The sequence below is a fragment of the Saccharomycopsis crataegensis genome, assembly GCF_037102585.1.
Source record: "Saccharomycopsis crataegensis DNA, jcf7180000000073, whole genome shotgun sequence".
NCBI classification, from domain to species: domain Eukaryota; kingdom Fungi; phylum Ascomycota; class Saccharomycetes; order Ascoideales; family Saccharomycopsidaceae; genus Saccharomycopsis; species Saccharomycopsis crataegensis.
In genome coordinates this window covers 1,119,441-1,140,716 of record NW_027043820.1, presented here as the reverse complement: position 1 = coordinate 1,140,716, position 21,276 = coordinate 1,119,441, and the positions used below count along the sequence as shown (strand labels likewise).

The 21,276-nt window shown below is 35.8% G+C and overlaps 8 protein-coding genes across 8 annotated transcripts; 5 read left to right on the top strand and 3 right to left on the bottom strand. All coding sequences in view use genetic code 12, as the record gives it.

Annotated features, from left to right (window-relative positions):
- Positions 1-541: 541 nt before the first annotated feature.
- Positions 542-1,315, top strand: YFT2 (Yft2p; the record flags this gene model as incomplete). Its single annotated transcript, XM_064994866.1, has 1 exon — positions 542-1,315. One exon carries the CDS (start codon positions 542-544, stop codon positions 1,313-1,315), a length of 774 nt encoding a protein of 257 aa, XP_064850938.1.
- Positions 1,316-1,472: 157 nt separating this feature from the next.
- MRX10 (Mrx10p) lies at positions 1,473-2,726 on the top strand (the record flags this gene model as incomplete). Its single annotated transcript, XM_064994865.1, has 1 exon — positions 1,473-2,726. One exon carries the CDS (start codon positions 1,473-1,475, stop codon positions 2,724-2,726), a length of 1,254 nt encoding a protein of 417 aa, XP_064850937.1.
- Positions 2,727-4,127: 1,401 nt separating this feature from the next.
- Positions 4,128-5,360, bottom strand: DASC09_012610 (uncharacterized protein; the record flags this gene model as incomplete). The annotated part of the gene is made up of 1 exon (XM_064994864.1): positions 4,128-5,360. One exon carries the CDS (start codon positions 5,358-5,360, stop codon positions 4,128-4,130), a length of 1,233 nt encoding a protein of 410 aa, XP_064850936.1.
- A 7,169-nt stretch (positions 5,361-12,529) lies between these two features.
- On the bottom strand, positions 12,530-13,525 carry DASC09_012600 (malate dehydrogenase; the record flags this gene model as incomplete). The annotated part of the gene is made up of 1 exon (XM_064994863.1): positions 12,530-13,525. The coding sequence occupies one exon, from the start codon at positions 13,523-13,525 to the stop codon at positions 12,530-12,532; it is 996 nt and encodes a 331-aa protein (XP_064850935.1).
- Positions 13,526-14,084: 559 nt separating this feature from the next.
- Positions 14,085-15,323, top strand: DASC09_012590 (uncharacterized protein; the record flags this gene model as incomplete). Its single annotated transcript, XM_064994862.1, has 1 exon — positions 14,085-15,323. The coding sequence occupies one exon, from the start codon at positions 14,085-14,087 to the stop codon at positions 15,321-15,323; it is 1,239 nt and encodes a 412-aa protein (XP_064850934.1).
- A 364-nt stretch (positions 15,324-15,687) lies between these two features.
- DASC09_012580 (uncharacterized protein) lies at positions 15,688-16,167 on the top strand (the record flags this gene model as incomplete). Its single annotated transcript, XM_064994861.1, has 1 exon — positions 15,688-16,167. The coding sequence occupies one exon, from the start codon at positions 15,688-15,690 to the stop codon at positions 16,165-16,167; it is 480 nt and encodes a 159-aa protein (XP_064850933.1).
- A 309-nt stretch (positions 16,168-16,476) lies between these two features.
- On the bottom strand, positions 16,477-19,334 carry DASC09_012570 (uncharacterized protein; the record flags this gene model as incomplete). Its single annotated transcript, XM_064994860.1, has 4 exons — positions 16,477-18,695; positions 18,882-18,941; positions 19,126-19,173; positions 19,331-19,334. The coding sequence occupies 4 exons, from the start codon at positions 19,332-19,334 to the stop codon at positions 16,477-16,479; spliced, it is 2,331 nt and encodes a 776-aa protein (XP_064850932.1).
- Positions 19,335-20,213: 879 nt separating this feature from the next.
- On the top strand, positions 20,214-20,864 carry DASC09_012560 (alpha/beta hydrolase; the record flags this gene model as incomplete). The annotated part of the gene is made up of 1 exon (XM_064994859.1): positions 20,214-20,864. The coding sequence occupies one exon, from the start codon at positions 20,214-20,216 to the stop codon at positions 20,862-20,864; it is 651 nt and encodes a 216-aa protein (XP_064850931.1).
- Positions 20,865-21,276: the final 412 nt, after the last annotated feature.

Here is a 21,276-nt window from a genome sequence, read left to right as displayed (position 1 = left end):
AAATAAGTTCTACAGAAAAAAAAAATAGTTGCTTTTTGGATTTATGTGCTTGCCTTCCTATTCCTTTTGGCAGTAGCTGTTTAAGATCTACTTAAACTGTAAAGGACATTGAAAAATCATCAATATTGAAAATAATAATCAAAGAGTTTAGGTTTGCAATTTATCGTATTAGACCCAATTGCTTCCAAAATTTCGGTTCCAATACTCTGAAATCTATTTTTATTGTTTAAAATTTAATAACCTGGAAGATCTGAAGTGTTCGTGCCTACTGGCAGGCATGACGCTTCTTGGAAGCACCAGAGACCGTATCATTAAACTTTCCAATATCAAGATGTAATAATTTCAGACGAATAAGGTCACTTGCAGGCGGAATCAGTTCTTTCCTGTTAATTATTGGAAAGTTTTGTTCAGAGGATACGTGCAAACCGGATTTATTTTGGGCCAAAAAAATAAAAAAAAAAAAAAAAAATGATACTCACAGATAACGGTTCACTGAGAAGACGAGCTAATGATTATATATTTCCAATGATAAGGTATACTCATGATTGAACTAATTGCTCCAAAAATTGATACTAGCGTAAAGTTTTTCACGCTGAAGTGTTGGCTACAATATTCCTATGGCTTATCTTTTGCTTTTGGTACCTTCCTATCAATCATCCTCCGCATCGACAATCATGATCCTTTCCAATCACCTTCAAAACCAGAAAACGCATCATCCCTGGGATTTGATTTGCTCGATTCCAATAACATCATCAACTACGTGCTCGCTGACTGTATGATTGTATGGTACACTGGCTTGTTCATAGCCATCCTGATTATGCGTAGGTTTATTGAAATAAAGGTCTCGCTGTGCATGCAACCCTTGTGGATGATGAACAAGGAAGCTTATTTGACGATCCTAAGATTCATGCTCATTTCTGGTGTTTGGTTGGCATTTTTTGGGGGGTTCTCTGGTGATAGTCTAAGGAGAAGGGTAATGGAGATTGCAGACATCAATATTTCCGGTCATTTCTGGATTCTTTCTTCTGCAAGTATATCACTACTTCTAGAGCTCAAGAAATTAATCACATTTACCACTGATGTAGTGGAACCTGAAATTAATAATACCAAATCCCTATACCTGAGGCTAATCGTCATTCTAAAAAGCCGTAGAGAAGTGGGATGGTGCTACGTTGTGCAAGTTATGGTGTTGGTGGTGATCCTATTATGGTTTTTCATCTTTTCAGTAACTGCCATTTTTTTCCATACATTCCTCGAAAAGTCTCTAGGGTTGGTGGGATCCTATTCCCTAATAGCCATAGCCTACGGACTTTGAAAACTGAGTTCTTAGAATATCTATGCGGAGCTCTGTATAACTATGCAAATATCACACAGTGTAAAATCTCTAAAAAAAAGTGAAGTACCAAAAAGTAGAAAGATCCTCCGTCACACCTAGCATTCAACAGACAACCCTCTTGTTACATCACACAGAAATGTTGAAGCTAGTATGCAGAAGGAGTCTTTCTCCTGTTACTGCATTTCCATTGACATCTCGCCCTTTGTTGCGTATGTTGCAGATTTATTCGAATCGTCAATTGACTACCTCCTCATCTCAAGCTACAAAATCTATTCAAGCTGTCAAACTTCCCAAAGCTTCGAATATTACACCAATAACCCGGGCTCTCAGACGAAGCAAGAAGAAGGATATCACGGACTATCATCAAAGCCTATTACCGTGTACAACCATAACGACGTGTGAAGCCTATGATTTGGCCAAAGTCATTGCATTACTACATTCCAAGGGATATAAAGATGCCAGTTTTTTGATCCCACAAGAGGCAGTTCATTTAACCTTTCCTAATTTCGACAACCAGAACTTGGCTAGTAACCACCGTCACTACAATGAGTTAGGCTTTGATATATTGATCCTTGTGAATGGCTCCGTGGTGGCCTGGGGCTTTGATGAGAACTTCTTGAACAATAATTTTTTGAGTTTGGTTGAAAAAGCCAGAGTCAATCCTTACAAGGCCTCAGAAAGTGAGGATATGGATTTTGTGATGGTTAATATCGCTCAAAAAAATAGCCATAACAAAGAAGCGCTTGATGAAAGTGCTGCCGTTTTTGCCAACGATACAAAGTCGGCCCATAATAACAGTAGTAGAAGTGGTATGGATAACGACGTCATGATGATAAATGCTGATAACGATAACCAGCAGCTTTTAGATAAGGCAGCCTTTTCCTTTGGTTTGACAAGATCAACAAAATTGGCAATCCTCGAGTCGTTATTCGAAAGATGTGTGGAGCAAACTAGGCAAAATACTTTGGATTTCTATAAAGGTTTCAGTAAGAAAAGCAAGATGAAACAGCACAAGGAAACCTTGAAACTAATTGGCCAGCTACTCTTAATCAGAGGTGAGTTGAACTTATATTCTGAGTTAATCGACACCCCTGATTTATATTGGTCTGAACCGAATCTCGAAAGTTTATATAAGAAGGTTTCAAAGAATTTGGATATTGTTCCAAGAATAGAGATTTTGAATAAAAAACTAGATTACGCCACTGAAGAGTCACGTATAATATTGGCAACTTTAAACGAAGACAAGGCATCGAAACTAGAATGGATTATTATTTATCTTATTCTAATAGAAGTCTGTTTTGAGCTTTTCCACTTCTATGAAAGATATTCATTAGACCAAAAAGTTAATGAGATTGAACACGCCAGCAAGGAAGTCGCTACAGTGGACTAATTACTCAGATTTAGGGAATCTGTATTACTGTGAAAACCGACAAAATATTTATATATAGTACTATACATACCCAGAATATAGAAGCATAGTTGATAAGACTTGTTAAATTTTCTGCTGTACGCAGATGGTATCCAGGAGGTCCCTAATATGGCAAAGTAACAAAGTAAATACCAATAGGGAAAGAAACATCGCTGAAACTGATTATTTGCGCGGCTCCACAGGAGCGAGGAACAACCGTTCTGTCTAGTTAAATCCAGATAATACAAACAATACTGGCAACCAATTTGTTGAGCAGAGACGGTAGCAGCGTATTTCGTTAGTAGCTGCAATTTGAAGATGATTTGGGACAAACCCAGTAATCCTACATCCCTTGTTGTTCTTTACAGTTCTGTTTATTGATGACTAGTACTTCTGTACCTTAACGGGAACTTGGTGACTGTGTTATGCGTCTGTTTGTTCAAGTTTATTTGTACTGTACAAGGGTTGTTTAATTAGCGATGTGGAAGCCACCATCACATGTCTATACATACTGCAACCAGATTTTGTATTCATTCTCTTAAGAAAAATTCTGCCTTGGTCGGTTATTTATAACTCTCAGTAATTAAATAGAAATTCAAGAAACAGTATGGATGCGTTGAAGCATAATTACAATATGCCGCACCAGTGGTAGTGCACCATGTAGCAACAGGAAAAAACAAATGAGGACGAAGATTCACTAATTATTATAGTATCTATTTTGCAAAGCTTCCTGAAGAAGTAAACCTTCGCACTATTGTCAGCAATTAGCTTTTATATACACAAAAAAGAAAACCAAAAGAGACTTTAAAATTCTCCAGTTATCGGTGAGGGGCAGTGATGGACAGGGGAATCCGAATGTACCTTTAGGATCTACTGTTTTCCGGAAAACTATTTTCAAGTCATATATTGCTGGCTGGGAAGTGGTGAACCAGTGTACATATCATCGAATTCAAATTATGTGTACATATTACTACGAAGCTTGTTTTGTCCGGACAACCTGGTTTTTTTTTTTTTTCTCTGTATCATTGGTTGGCACAATTATGCCATAACATACAGCGCAACTCAATGCAGGCGGTCATTTCCTAATTTGAATATGTGTACACTCTGTAGATGAATCTACAGTATGACGAACCTCATCAACGACCATTAATTAGAAGTGAAGTAAAATATGCAAAAGGTGAAATTAGTATGGGCTATATTATATCCAGATGTTATCTGTAAATGAAAATTAAAATAAAGAATAGTTCGTAATGATCGTAATCAAAAGTATAAGTTTGTAGTTATACAGGATAGAAGAAGCGAAGATGCGAAACAGAAGCCAAACGAAAACAAGCCATGAAAGAGAAAGGAAGGGTGATGATTAAAATGAAAGATGCTAAGCTATTATTTGGAAACTTTACTCTGTTTTCTGACTCTTCTGCTTCTCACTTTCTCATCGGCTCTTGTGTTTCTCCAAGAGTCCACAGCTCTTTGTAATAAGCCTTTGGAATTTCTCAATTCCGGGTTTAAGAAACACAATTGCCATCCCAACTCATTGCAGCTCTTCTCGTACTTTTGTCTGCTTCCCTTGTTTTCAAGATTATCAGTGATAGCTCTTTTGTAGATACAGTTATTTTTGAGGAATTCTGGATCCAACTGTTTGAGAATAGCCTCTTTTTCATCAGGTCTTGGGCATTTTACCACCCATTGAGTGATAATCTTGTGCTTGGAATAAGAAAAGGTGACCAACTCTCTGCCGGACTCTTGGTCAAAAGATAATTTTGGTTGTGACGCTGGAATTGGCCCTGGCTGGGTGGTACGGTTCGAGGGTTTCTTGGCACTCAAGTTGTTAGAATTAGAAGCCAATAATGGGATCTTGATTGATGGGTAAGAAGCACTGCGCCCTCTGAATGACTCTCCATAGACACTGTTTTTTCTGACAAACTTGCCGTTCTTGGCCAATTTTGACCCCAATGATTTGTCAGCATCATTTACAAGACCAGCAGATCCCGATGGTTCCTTGTGATACAAGTTGGTGTTGAACTCAATTGGTCCAGAAGCAGAGTCGGAAATAGATGCTGTGGATTGAGGAGCGACTGAGCTATGGAAATCTGAAGTCATGGTAGTCGGTGAGATTGGCTCAGTATTAGAGAAAAAAGAAGAATAAATAGGAGAAGATCTGTTACTGAAAGAGTTGTAACCATAGTCAATAATCTGTTGTGGAGAAACATTGTCTTGTTGTGGTTGGAGGTACCCATTACCAATGGCAGCCGGTGCTTGAGCGTAAGATAATTGTGATGTGGATGAAGCAGAAGACACAGAACTTTTAGAAGAGATTGGCTCTGAGAATGATGCACTAGCCATACCGAAGCCAGTTTTATTGGGAGCGAAATTTCCTGGCTGTTGAGCATAAATGTTTGGTTGAGCCAAAAGATAAACTGGGGATTGTTGGAAGTGGTCTTCATTCATAGAAGTGGCAGCTGGAGATTGCATGAAAACCATATTCGAAGGGTCCCAGAGTGAAGAATTAGGTTGGTATTGATATTGAAACTGAAGATTTTGGTTACTTGGGTCGTATACCGCAGGTTGGTTAACATCCACAAAGGAGTAGTTAAGAGGGTATGTGTAACTTTCCATATTGATGAGGCAGCAAGCAAAAATGTTTACTAGAAGTTAAGAGGATTGTGTATCAGAGATAATCAATTATCGAGAGTATTTAATTAATTAATCACTTGTTTCAGTTGAGGGGAAAACGGTGGATATATATATATGCTGAAAAGTTGACTACCCTATTCGTGGTCCACAGTTTAGACATAACCAGTTTGGAAACAACTACACTGCATCAGTGACTGCATATTACATCTACATAATGCATGATGTGACATGACTGCATGCATGTAGATCGCAGGCTCAAATAAAGTTGAAAAACTAAAGAGATGTGAATGTTAATTGGAATACAACGCATACCTATTATTAACAGTGCAGATTCAATTTACTGATAAATTAAGAAACTTTCTGTAAATTTTCTCTGGAAGCGGCGGGAGAGTGCTCCGGTACAAAAACAGTATTTGTGTGAAAAGTGTTAGAGATCTATGAACAAGAGAAGAAAAGGGTTTTATTGCAATTAGACATGTATTTGAAGAAAAGATTGACGAGTGTTAATCAGCGTACTATTTCTTATTCCTCAAATTTTATTTATTCTCTGTTATTATTATTATTATTATTATCTGTATTTGTTTTTTAAATTTGAAGAAATAATAGGCATATCAAGGTTAAATTTTTGTTCATGTATTATGGCAGCGACACTTGCACCCAATCTATTGTTTACATCCGCACTAGCCCCAAATTGTTGAAAATTTTCTTTGTAGGTTGAATAATTCCTAATAGCTAGGGCTTTTTTCAAACGCCCTGTAGTTTTAGAGACGACTCTACTCCGAAGGCTTATTTTATAGTATTGGTTTTTCAGGAGGCATTACAAAAGGAAGAGATTAACATTACTTGATAGATGGATATTTTTTATTCAGATGTATTTTCTTTTCGGAAATAATTGATCCATGACTCGTCATCATCAGAAGCAGTTACAACAATCAATGATCATCATAGATGATTATTTGCTTGTTTATCAATTATTGTTGTTATTCCTTGAAAAAAATTTATTATTGTTAAGGATCTGCCTTAGGGGAATTCATAAACGAAAGCGCTATTTTGAAAGATTCGGTACACATAATGTTCAATTCTTCTCAACTAGAACTTTTTCTACATCCTCTTTGAATTATTTCAATGCCTAAAATAGAATCTGTAAAAAAAAAAATACGCTATGGCACCCAGTTCTCGATTGCAAACTCTCACCTTGTATTTTTAGTTTAAAAAAATAATCCTTTCTTTTATTACTCACGAGAATTTGTTGCAGAATGTGAGCCTTCGACTATCTAAGAATTTTCTATCCTCAGCAAGGAAGCTACATGAGCTACAGCTAACCCCTTAAAGTAATTACATACTCTTGTTTTTATTTCTGTGTTGAATAGTTGCAAACAATAATCGGGTGGTTACCATTGCGTATCATGATGCAGCGACGATTTTCTTTTTTTGGTGGTTTGTACCTTCTGGTATTGTTGATTGACAGCATGGTTCACGTTCGCGCTCAGGTACAAAAAAAATGATCGACAAACTTGCGATGTCAAGATCCATGAGTGAAATTCATTAGTGAGCGGCGTGGTTGAGGAACAACAAATGAGAGGTGAAAAAGACAATGTGCTAGAAAAAAATGTTGACATTAGTTTTGTGTGAGCTGCTGGCTGTACTCAACGATCAACCATCTTTCATTGGAGTCATTCTGATTAAACTATCTAACTGAAGTCTTAACTGTGTAAGAGCTAGAACTTACACTCAGCCACAAGGTTTCCGTCTTCACATTTGTTATAGTGATATGTGGAGTATGCAACCACAAAGTTGTCATTTCCAAATTTAGAAATGTTCCTCTATTTTGGAGACAATTAAGATCTATAGCAATTTGGATTTCCGTTTCTCTGTACATTTCAGCAAAAAAAACACCGTTAGTCCGTATTGGAATTAATTAATCCAAAATTTTAGGCGACAATCTATGGAATATGATTCAATCTGGCTGGTAAATTATTCTTTCTAATCCACGTAAAGAATAGGGTCATAGTTTTGGTGTTTACTATTACTAGCCGAGAGCTTAACGCTCAATGGTTGTTGGGGGATTTTCCTTATCTTTTTCCCTCAATTTGCTTAATTGATATCTTCCCTTCCTGGTTCAAATTTCATTTGGGGATTAGCTTAGGAAAAAGACTTACAAGTTGACACTAAGTTGACGCTCCGAACATACACACGCAGGCACACAAGAAAAACAATAAAAAAACTATATGGAATACTACTGATCGATCATAACTAATGGAAAGTGTGTCGGTGATAGACTCTTACTTCATTTTATATTATTTTTTTTTTTGTGAATTATCTAACTCATGGAAGCTTAAGAAATTTTTGAGGCTTTTCCATAAGTGCCCACAACAAATTTATGTGTACCTTTTTAAAATATTTTTTCTGCTCTTAATTGCCAACGGTTTCAAGACCTAGAAACGGTGGAAGAATTTGATTTTTTTTAGTTTCACCTTCAGCCTGATTAGTAAAAAAACTCCTTCTAATTTAAAACATCTGGCGTCGAACTTTGAGGTAACTAATTATCTATTGATATCAGTGACTAGTCCGAAGAGCGAAGCGACTCTTTAAACCGTGAATTTGCCTTTTTTGTATAGTGATCAGCCTAGCGTCATTTTTTCAGGCACGCGGACTTGTGTTATGCGATGAATGCAAGTTGTCATGCTAAACTTACAGAATCTGGCAGACAGATTATAGGAAACAATCAAGTAATTAATAACAACATATATATATAAATATATATATATTTTTTTTTTGCATTCAAGATTGTGCACACAAGAGCCAGCAATAGGTTGTAGAGCTCTCATAGAGAGTCCCGGAATTTGCGGGTGTTATTATAAGGCTCCAAACGCTGGTCTTTCAGAAATTCTTGGTTTTTTCGTTTTAAAGCATTAATTTGGAAATGAGGAAAATAGGTCGTGGGTGGGTGTAATCCACAGCAGACTCCGATTGGCTCGGTCGTATCGAAATCAGAAAAGGCTTTGTGACACCTAATCATTAACAATAACAGTCATTTTATTTTGTGAAATACTATTGATGAAAGCATTATTTATTAGTGACCTCATTCAGCGTCATAATAATGTTTAAATAATCCTCATATTGAATGCGCCTAAACACTGAGATATTACGTCTTGGCCAAATATGACGATCGCTACCGCCTAAACCTCCTGAGGACTCACTGTTAGAATTCACACACTTCTACTGCTAAAAATTTAAATTAAATAAGCTAAAGAAAACTTTTACATTTGAAAATAAAGCAAGGAAAATATTAAGGCAAAATCTGAGGTTATACATAGAAGGTATCGATTAATAAACCCCGGTAATAAGAAGATCCCGTGGCGGTCCTCCGGCTTGAGCGTATATGTGTCTTACTGTGGCCATGTTGTACACTTACCAATTGGTAAGCACCAGAATTAGTTTAATGATCAATGTACACTCATGAAAATTTCATAATAGGAGCCTAGAACTTTCAGATGATACAGATTTTGGTTGCCTTCTACGGTTTATTGCTTATCCAAAAAAGTGCTTCACATTGAAATATGCTATGGGTGTGCACATAAATGAAAAGTGAGGAACTATTGATCTTGGTGAGTTTTATTAGGTTGTTTTTTTTTTGGAGTGTTATTCTTTTTTTAATAAAGAATGTTGTATAATTTTCCTGTTATTAAGATTTTTCATTTTCATTGCAGAGTTTCAATTAATTAAGCATTTTGAAGGCGAGAGGAAAATCTTTCACTACATCATCTAAAATCAAGCTGTTTTATTGATATAGAAAGTGAGTACCGTTTTCCATTTCAAATCCAGTCACGGCGTTAAGACTATTTTTGAATATAAAAAATTTCATCAAATAATTTTGAAGAATAATTATTTTTGGCTGTGCATCAGCAATCAAGTGGTTAAGACATCAATTAGTTATTTTTCGTTAAGTTTATTAGATAAAAAAAAAAAAACTTTTATTTGAGGGAAAATTTTACTGTTGTCTTATAATGTCATTTATTGTTAGATACAATTATTATCTTTTTGTTCTTATTATTAATATCATCCTTACTGGTATTACCTTCAAAATCTCTCATATTGCTCTATAGAAAGACTGAAATTCCCCTCCTGCCTCTCATGGTATACGCTTTTTTCTGCGGAATTTTTTTTTCTTTTATTGGTACATCCATATATTGGTTATGTGTACTCAGCCAATGGATTTTGAAACTGTTGACTGTAAATGAGGTTTCCACTTTTTAAGGTTTGTCTAGATTTTGATCTGCAGTTGACAAATTTCACTTGCATATTGACGGGTCTCATACTTCTAAGAACATTAGAGGTCCACAAAAAAAAAAAAAAAAAAAGTCTGGCACAGAAAAGATTTAACGGATTAAAAAATATATATACTGAAGTTTAGTCATGTACTTTTATTTAGAAAAATCATATATTTCTTTACATTGTGTTACACATAAATGTAAATGTTACTCCAATTAGAGTAATCTAGATCGTTCAAGGGTCGGACTAACTTATTCCGCGAGAGGAATTAAGCTTGGGGCTAACGCATTCAATAATTAATTACTAGATTCAAAGCCCTAGGACGGGGTTCTGACTCAAATGAACGTGGCAGGGCTAAAGCATTACGTGCCAACAAGATAACTAAAGTTAGTGATGCTATCTCGTACTTATCAAGAACAATAGCACTAAAAATTCTCTGTTGCTGCCACGAGAAGTTTACATACATCGATATGGGTGACATAAATGGTCTACTCCTTCCTTCGCGATCCTTCGCAAAGGATCGCGAAGGATCGCAAAGGATCGCGATTATTTTTTCAACAAGTCGAGGTACAGTGCTGGACATTATTATTAATCAAAAATCATGTTTGGACAAGGAAAAAATTTAGCTTTGGGAAAAAGTGAATGAAGTGAGTCAGCAGTTTCAAAGCATATCGTAGTGTCTCTTAATACCAGGCGATTAAGCGGGGCATCGCTTAAAGTATAGACTTTATGGAAATTGCTATTCTTCAACTACCCGAGTGATACATTTGCAGCCATCTCTCTAATGAAGGTAAATGTTTCAAGCAAAAACAGAACGTGTTGTTCCTTGAAAACCATGTTAATGCAGCTTCTGTTCAAAAAACTTTAATTGTAAAATAAATATTAATTTTCAACCTCTTATCTTTGCCCCGCTGTCACATAAAAAACAATTGCTATAGTGGACAAAAATCTTCCTATAGTTTCCACAGGCATTTCGATGTTCACAACAAACGTTTCCTCTAGAGAATCCTTATTAGTCTGATTTTGTCTCTTGAATCTCTAGCTGATAAGAAATTAAGAGAGTAAATATTATTACACCAAAGCAATACCCACACCCAGGTTTATTATGGTTGGTTGTTGTTTTTTGTTGTTTTTTTCAGTATCAAGTGCAGCGGTGATTATTCGTAATTGAAGTCATTGATTGATCCCACTACAGCACAAAATTTGTTATTGCTGCGTAAAAATTAAATTCATTATGTTTTCTTTTCCAATTTGGCCAAAGGAGTAGGCCTTTCTTTTTTGTTAAGATAGATAATAAAAAGATCTTGAAAAATTAGTCTGCAATATAATATATGGCTTCTTTGACTCTTGGTGCTAATAGATCGACAACGTATATTTGCAATCTGATGAGTGTATTATTATGCCCAAGAATTAAGTTATATGGAAAAAAAAAAACCTTCCCTTAACCAGCTGTCACTTTTCTGTAAAGAATCAGATACTTCATCTTTTGAAATTTTATTTCAGACCTCTAGTTAACAAAACTGTAGAACTTGCTATTCTCGCGTCTCATACTCATTTGGAAACCAGTTTCATCTACGCAAATACAAGTTTTATTAAAAGCTAATGCAACTTTGTAATTATTTTGTTGTCTGGTATCATTTGGCTTATTTTAAACTCATTTAGGAATTCTTGCAAAGTAACCCATACTCCTCAGAAAAAATTTTCTAGCAAATTCTATTTGCTAAGATGTTTGCAGACTGATAAATGATCCTTAAATAGTGAAAAGAAAATAACATAAAAATACAATATAAATCAGCCATGAAAATAAACCTTTCATGGAACTTTCAATTTCAATAAAAGATTCTCTCAACAGCAGCGAAAGATTATTGATATTCATATTATAATTTTAAGCTCATCAAAAGAAGAACCGAAAAGAGAATATTACGCGTTCTAAAATAGACTAGGATATTATTTTCCCATCCTTTTTTCCTTTAATAACTTATTCATGACAATGTTGGTTTCCACCTTTGGCTTCATCTTTCTGATTTTTCAATGGCGCTGGGTGAATTTTTTTTTTCCATAAACTAGTATCAAGAATAGACAGCCTCTTCCTTCCTCACACTAGGCTTCTATTTATACTTATGAAGAACACAATTTTTTTTTAAAGTAATAGAGTTACAATGAATATTAAATTTTGAGATTAATTGCTTTTATGGAAAACTTTTCTACAAAAATTTTATTTTTCCTTTTTTTGTTAATTGATCACAAATGTTGAATCATTTCAGGAGGTCTTTGGAAACTCTCAGAAGTTCGTTTCAATTAGTTATACTGTATGTCCTAAAAACCTTTTTGCGCCCTATATTTGTAGATACAAGCAAAATCATCGATAATAATCGATAATAATCAAATAATTATTCTGTTCGTCAACTATCATCAAGAGCAGTGTTTCGCATTTCACGACAAATATATCTCATTTTGAATAATATATTTTCAAAAGTCAAAAAATATCATTAACTCTTGTAATATAATGATTACTGTGTTTAGAATGTTCACTTTACGGTAAAATGCTTCGTTATGGGATGTTCTGAGATAAAAGGAAGACTGCCGAGCTGAAAATTTGCAATTTGCCTTTTTTAATTGAGCCTAAACAGTCTTACATCAAGCAGTCCCATATAGAATAAGAAAATTATTACTTTATCAAAACAGCAACATAAAACTTAAACAAGAAAGGACTAATACTAGTGATAGACAAATAAATAAAAACAACCCTTAAAAAAACGCCGCATCCTTTTATTATAGAGCAAAGATTCATAAACGAAAAATATAGGAGAAAAGCAAACCAATATTTGCATATTAGTATATAAATAACCATGTTAATATTATCTTTTTTTTTTTTAAAATTACTGGCCTCTAATGAAACTAACACCTTTAGAGATATCGCCCTGTAATTTTTCTATAGCTTCTTCCAACATGTCTCCTTCAGCCTGATCAATTCTATCCAAAATTTGGGAATCAATGATTTCAATTCCCTCTTTACCCAATTTCACTGGAATAGCAAAATAATCTAGTCCATTGATCTTTGATTTTAATTCGCTAGCGCCTTTGATGCTGTCATCTAAATAAATGTAGGACACAACTTCGTTATCCAAACCACTAGTTACGGCGGTTAGAATCTGGTTAACCAACGCATACGCAGCATAAGCCATCGATAGAGTGGCTGATCCTTTTCCATCTTTGGCTTCAACAACTTCATCACCACCATATTGAACCCTATGTATTAAAGCAGATTTGGTCTCATAGCTCAAGCTTGAGTAAGCTTCTGGAGCACCAACTGAGAATAACGGGACAATAGTGGCACCAGAATGACCGCCAATAACTGGCACTCTAAAACTTTGAGGTTTTTTGTTTGTAAGATCAGCAATGAAGGTTTTGGCTCTAACGATATCAAGAGTAGTGACTCCAAATAGTTTTCTAGCATTAAAGACCCCGAACTTTTTAAGAGTTTCCGCAAATACCGGCACAGTTGAGTTCACTGGATTGGAGATGACTAGTACAAAGGCGCCAGGACAATATCTTGCAACCCCTTCGGCTAACAGAGCAATGATTTTGGCATTGAAAGAAAATAAGTCATCTCTAGTCATTCCTGGTTTCCTTGGAATACCAGCAGGAATAATCACAAAATCTGCGCCGCAAAGAGCCTTTTGCAAACCGTCGTTTTCCGGTAAGTAAGAGGAGATCAGGGTGTTTGTGGAAATATGGGACAAATCGGCCCCAACCCCATGAGAATTGACGACATCATAAAGGGAAAGTTCACTAATCAAATGGCAATTGATTTTGAGTAAAAGAGAAAGGCTTTGGCCGATTCCGCCAGCAGCACCGAGAACTGTAGCCTTCATTATTTTTAATATTATTATGTATCCTGAAATAAAACTCTTAGTATAAAGGGTATCAAAAAGAAGTATTTAAACAAAGGAAAAAAAAAAGAAAAAGGAAAAGGAAAAGGGAAAGGGAAAGGGAAAACTTTCACAAGAATGTCGCCAGTACCAAAGAAAAGTAGGAACACTTTATATGTCATCGATCACACACTACATGACCCAAATTGATTGCGGTCATGCGTAAATCATCTCTATTGTTGTGGGACTGTATAGAGGGTAGCCCCACTTTTGCCCAACACAAGCACAACGTGTACGGCGGCTGAGGGTTTATGTCTATTTTGTGTTAGTGAGTGCATATATATCGTTTTCCAATATTATTATGCCTTATACTGGGTAGAATAGTAGAGTTTTGGTCCCTACAAGTGGTTCTGTGATACACTGATGCAGCACCATGTGAGTAGATATTACGGGGAACGTGACCTTGACACGAAAACTTTTTTTTGATTTTTCATGATAATGATGAGACGCGAAAATATTGCTTAGGAGTTGTAAACACCATTTGTCAATAATAGAGAAAATAATGTCCTCTGAAGAATTGTCACAAACAGTCCTGGACCTTCTTTCTGAAGGGGCCAAAGCTTATTCTAAGAGGGACTTTGAAAAAGCGGTAGAAATTTACGCAGAGGCTTGTGAGACTTATAATGGTGAAACCGACGGAGATGATAGTGCAGACTTATTGTTTCTATATGGGAAATCATTGTTTCATTTAGCAGTTTCTAATTCAGAAGTATTGGGAGGAAGTAAAAAGAGTGATCCGGAGACTAAGAAAGCTGAGAAGCATGAGAAAGAGGAAGATTCGGATGAAAAGAAGGATAAAACATTTCAGTTTGATGATGATGTTATAGCTGAAGAAGAAGAAGAAGAAGAAGAAGAAGAAGAAGACGAAGAAGAAGAAGAAGAAGAAGAAGAAGAAAAAGAAAAAGAAAAAGAAGAAGAAAAAGAAGAAGAAAAAGAAGAAGAAAAAGATAATGATAACGAAGAACAAGAAGAAGAAGAGGATGATGATGATGACAGTGATGCTAACGATAAGAAAAATGAAAATGAAGAAGAGGAAACTGATTTTGAAGCTGCTTGGAATATCTTAGACCTTGCAAGATCTCTTTTTGAGAAGCAGTTGGAAGAATTTTCATCAAAAGACAAATTATCGACTGCGAAGAAGCTCGAGGATCAAGAAGCTCCAACAGATCCTTATCTTATAATGAAAAAGAAACTCTCCGAAACCTATGATATCCTTGGAGAAGTTTCGCTTGAGGCTGAAAATTACTTACAGGCATCGACAGATTTTGACGCATCTCTTGTGCTCAGGAAAGAGCTATACCATGAATACTCGGCTTTGATTAGCGAGTCGTACTACAAGCTTTCTCTATCGTACGAATTTCTTGTCGATGTTCCAGGGTCCCGTGAAAAAGCTGTTGAATGCATGGAGTCCGCAATTCGCGCAGTGAAATCCAATCCAACGCCGCAAGACACCGAAGTAACTGAGGAAGTTCTTTTAGAAATGAATTATAGATTAGAAGATTTACGCAAAGATCCCCTCAAGGAGGAGAAGGAGAAAATAATGAAAGGACTATTGGGAGAAGTGATAGCAGAGGCCGGTGTCAGCGGCAAGGAGCTTTTTTCAGGCTCTGCATCAACGAGCAGTTTGACTTCAACCACCGGTGCTGCTGGAGACTCAAAGAAAGTGAATGACTTGACTTCAGTGGTGAAGAAGCGTAAGGGTCCTAAAGTTATGAAACCATCTAAAAAGTTGAAAAAATAGCATAGAATGAATTGCATTTTAAAGGTGAATATATGTGTTTTGTGAGAACTTTCAAAAAAAACAAACAAACAATAGGGAGTAACTAACGACTCGTAGCAAAACTATAAGAACAAATCATTTCTGCTTGCGTTATCCAAGAAAGAAAGAAGTACCAGCTTCATAATTTGCTTTGTATTGCGCTTTCACTTCCATGGAAGATGAGATGCATATTATGAGATTTTTAAGTGACACAAACACAAAATAAATGGGAGTATTGGTTTTCTTTTTCCCAAAATTTTTTCTCTCCCTCCCTTTTTATTTATTGGTATTTACAGTAACCACTAGGCAGGAATATACAAAGTCTCATATTGGCAGTTCTTCACTGATGTCCTTCACAAAGCTGCCAACTAAGGCGCTGACTGGTACAGGAGTCAAAGATGGCCTTGTCAAAAAGAAGATGTTTGTTCCCGAAGTTTCTCTCTCCAATGTCAAAAATGTCCCAAAAGAGTTTCAAGATATTTTGAGGTCGGCGTTAGGTGTTCTTTTTAAAAAATTTACTGAAAATTATAACAATAGAATCATGAGGTATGGTAACTTCGAAGAAATTGAGTTTTTGAAAAGCGAACCCCAAGAAATGCTAAGTAATTTCATAAATATATATGGAAATATAGTGGCAAATGATCCTAGTGACAAATTGGTTAAAATAGATAAAATAGTCATCAAATTTCTTGAAGGATTTGTCAATGAAAAAGAAAAGAGTTTGAAAGCTTTTTTGAATGAGAAACAAGTCAAAAAGGTTGAAACAGTTGCAGAAAAACCAAGGGAAGAGTTTGCTAATTTTCATGATTTTTATATTCACTACTGATGACCCAAGCAGGAAATGCGAATTTTTCCAGAGAATATACTTCTCTGACCCCACTAATTTATAGCACCTTACGATACTTACACCTAATTTTTTGCAATCAGCTTTTTGTTATTTTGCCTTTCTGATTCTTGTAAGCAAATATGTAGTCAATCTGACAAATTAGAATTAAAGAGCTAGACAAAGATCAAAATAAATGAAGAAAGCGTAAAAAATTCGTCAAAAAGTATAGATAGCAGCAAACATTAAATTAAATAAAAAAGAAATTCAACAGGAAAAACAACAACAACAACAACAACAAGACATTCATATTCATTTATTTTCTTTTGGGCGATTGAAGACAGTAGTTTTTGCGAAATAGGCACCTTCTTGATACCCACCGCGTCCTCTACCACGGCCTCTACCACGGCCCCTTCCTCTTCCCCTTCCCCTTCCGCGGCCCAAATATCCACCTCTTCCAGAATGCCTCTCATTACCACTAGTATTTGGATGTTCATCAACAGGAATGGTAATATTGGACTCAGTCGAGCTACCATTGGTTTCCGCTACTTTAGCACTAAGTTTTGGTTCATAATTTTCAGATTTCTTTTCACCCTCGGCTTTCTTTTCACCTTCCGCTTTCTTTTCATCTTTAGATCTCTTTTCACCTCTAGGCTTCTTTTCACCTTTAATTTTAGTTTCACCTTTAACCTTAATTTCTGTTGGTTGTGCCCTCGTCCGATTTACCCCATTCTTGCCTATTTGACGACAATTGGTTGCTGGCGCTTGTTGGGCATCTTCAATAGCACGTGAAGTAGAGCTCGATTTCTCTAGAGCACGAATATCAACGCTTGTAAGTGCCTTTGATTGTTTTGATGATTTACCTTCTTTGGCCATCAAAGCTGTTGAACTAGCGCTTTTCTCTTTAACATCTTCTTTTGGTTTTGTTATCGGTTTCTGTTTCAAATCCGGGCGTTTGATCAGCTCAACGTCTGCAACAGGTTTATTACTTGGAGGAAGAGGTTTGGTCACAAGTTTTGGTTTTTGTTGGATTACAGGCTCATTTCCATTACGTTTCAAAATCTTTGGTTTAAACATCGCTTGCTCACGCTTATTCTGCACAGCATTCAGAATAACGGGAGATGTTGCCCTATTTGGAATAGTTGATTGTTCTTGTGATAGAGAGTCGGACTGAGCCTTTTTCATAAATTTTGTCTTTGGTGCCGGACTAGACTTGTTACTTGCACCTGGGCTTGGTGTCGCAGAATTGGACTTCCATGTATTGGCAGCCACAGACGAATACGAAACACCAGGGGCAACTGCTGATGGTTTAAGGTTTCCAATTGATTTTCTCTGATTCTTTTTTCCATTTTGTTGTGTCTTATTACCTTCCATGAATTTCGACGTTCCTTTGCTGAGTACAAGTCTAGGGGTTTTCTTGACCTTTTTTTCCGAGACTGTAGGCTCAACAAATGTACTTTCTTCAATGTTATCAGCTGTGTTCTCAAATATAGCTGTTTTTTCATTAATAGTTTCTTCATTAGCATTTTCCTCGGCTTCAGCAATTGGCTCTGGGTGAATAACTGAGAACTCCTTCAATTCACTATCTTTTACTCCTAATTTGAAGGTGGTAGAGTTGATAGCATGCCTGCTCATAATTTCTTCGAGCTCCAATTCCTTTGATAATGTATCAACCGGCTTAGCATTCCCAAATGGGTTTGCTTTTGGCTTTGAAGGTGCTTCCACAAGTTTCACAATTTGTTGATGTGCCAAGTTTGAGACAAGTGAGTTGGAACTGGATTGAGCATGTGCATATGAAGGACTTGAGGGAGCCACATTACCATGTCCGAAAGTTCGCGACCCAATAGAACCCCTTCTCTTCATTTGCTGATTTTTAATATATTCATGATGTGAATGAGTAATACTTTCCTGATATTCTTGAGATTTTTGGTACCTAGAGAAATCTTCGAAGTTGGCAACTTCAATGTGAATTTGGTCATCTTTATTCTGAAGACGATCCTGATCAGTGTACTTCTCATACCGAGCTTTAATACCTGCAAGGAAATCAGTATAATTAATAATATCATGGTTATGAATTCCCTGTTGTTCCCACATTAGGGAAAGATTTAAATCTAGCAAGTTATTAAACTCCACAAATGCAACTTTTTTATGAGTCTCAATGTTTTCATTTTCTTTGAGCTCCCAGAAAAGCTTAAATTTTTTGAGTCTAATCCCACGGCCCTGCTGGTAGTGAATACGGAAATAATATTGGTTTTGTTGAATGAAATCTGGAAAGCATCCAATAATATCCAAATAATTATTAAAAAGCTTGACAAGAAAGTCATTGTTGAAATCAGGACTAAGATTTGAAAATTTGAGAATAAATGGCTCTGGAAAATTTACTGGAAGCTCGGGAGGATGATCACGATGAAATGACCGTTCATTATAATGATGCACTGGTCTCGGAATTTCATCAGGATCATAATTATTAAGATTATGCTTGCGCCAATCATAAACATTATTGTCAGTTTTTGGGAGATGTGGATTGTTTTCTTGTCGAAAAAGTTAGTATTTGGACTTTAAACATCAATCTCAATTTTGATCTATGGTATTACACCATGTAATTATCTTGAAAATCTTCCTGGGCAGTAGTTTATTACTCACTGTGAAGGTAAGAGCCTCACTCGCGTGCCTACCCATAGATCAAAGATATTCAGATAAATAATAATAATACTCACGGATTGGTACACTAATCGACGAAGGATCAAAATCATCATCGGCCCATGAGCCTCCGAAATCTATAAAGAGTCATGTTAGTTAAGAGACCTTCAATGTAATATAAAAATCTTTGAATAAAGCAAGTTCTTTATTGGCGATGAGATTTAAGACGCCTTCAACCAATGTGCCATTCCATCTTCAAAAATTTGAATATAAACTCTCATGACACCAATAAACAAGAATATTTGAACTTCCTACACGTACTGTCATCCGCAATAAACTCTTTTAATGACATTTTATTTTTCTTTTGCGCTGTTTTGGGGGAGACTCCTGTTAGTAAATATAGTCTTGTGAAGCAATATTGAGTGCGCCACAAACACATGAGTGACACAATGACTCGTCTGTACTACACAAACTTATCCCGACAATCAAGTTAGGGGCCATTAAGGTTGAAAAACTAGTAGCATACACATTGTGATCTGAAAATTCTTTGGATCAATTCCTAAATAGCAAAAAAGGTGGACGAATGGCATCTTCTTCTGCGCTTCTGTTTGGTGGCATTTTTTTTTAAGGAATTACAAAAATGCGCTTAATTGGACATGTGACCGTGCTGTGCGGAAGAGTAAAAAGGCAAGAAGACATAGCGGACATCACCAATTACAATACCTTTAGAATTAAAAGATGTGACCATCTAATAATAGTTTAAGAAGACGCGATGTCAGTTTTTTTTTAGAAACAAAATATTTATGTTGTGTTTCATGAAGTGAGTTGCTGCTTGTTATGTGATCTTGGATCTCTTGATTTTTATTGCTGCGGCTGCCGGTACACAAAGGCTTTTGTCCTGGCCGACAACTTAATGATGTGTGATGGTATCTGTCTTCTAATTACAAGAAATATAAAACAAGTTTATCAAACCATGCACTTATTACGTTTACTGGAGCCAAATTTGATAACATCTGTAAATTTGCGATCATAGCAAATGGAAATCCGCTCCGGTAGAAAAATAAAGAAAAGTGTTGGACTATTTTTGTACATAGAACCGATGCTGTAAATCTTTGGAACTTTGGCAGTCAGCTACTTGAACATATTTCCAAATCATAAAGTAAAGCTGAAATTTGCTTGTTTTAATCACAAGAAGTCTTAATTTCACAACTTTTTAGTTTGGGAAGAGTAGTAATCAGTGTCCTGGCTGGCAACAAATTTTACCCAACAAAATCATCTCTAAATTTTGGAGCTCCAATAAAGTACATATATATACAACGCCGTTGGCCCACGAAAATATCAATAGGAAAAAGAATAAAATAGACAAAAATTGTATACCTTTAATTACTTCAGAATCATACTCATACTGAATGTCACTGTCTCCCAACAAGATTTTAATGCTTCATGGATTTGCACAAAATGCTTCCATCTTCCGGGCGAAAACTAGTCGTCTACGAAAGCTCCTTGAAGGCAAAAGCCTAGAATTATACTATGCAGATGCTCCTATCGAACTAAAACCGGAAGATAATGGCTCAGAAGTTATCTCAGCTATAAAATTACGAGCTTGGTGGATCACCGAATGTCAAAACGGTCAAAAGTCATTTGACATCACCCAAGCTATTACTCTGATTAAGGAAATCATCATCAAAGAAGGACCTTTTGTAGGGATCATTGGCTTTTCACAAGGTGCAGCATTAGCTCAGATGATTGTTAATAATATTAATGAGTGGGGCAATGGCGATACTACTCTCAAGTTTTCCATATTTGTTTCAGGGTTTGCGATGAAAGAGCTGATGGTAGATAAACACCAGGAAGTTTTAAACAATAAAATATCACTTCCAAGTATGATGGTGATTGGCGAGTTAGATACAGTAATCAGCAACGAACGCTCACTTGAGTTTGTAAAAAATAATACAGAGCCAGGAACCAATATTGTGGTGAGCCATCAAGGTGCCCATATTTTCCCTAGTTCCAATACAATGATGAAGAAAATCAGTGAATGGATCAGCACATTTTGTTGATTAATGAAAAGCGAATCAAAGTTGATTTGAAATAAATAAGTAAATCAATAAGTATATATACTCTCACACTGAATTCTTCTGTTTCGGCTGCTGCTGCTGATAATAATAATAATAATAATAATAATAATAATAATAATAATAATAATAATAATAATAATAATAATAATAATAATAATAATAATAATAATAATAATAATAATAATAATAATAATAATAATAATAATAAATTGTGAATATTTAGGAAGTCAATTGGTTGTAATATTGGTCTGTGTATGTACACCAATTGATTTCATAAGGGTGTTATCGCTCTACATAAAAAAAACGCCATTCCCACGGGTGTATTGCTCCCAAATTCTCGAAAACTCGTTACCCGATACTCACGTGTTGTGGAACCTCATGGAATATTCCACCT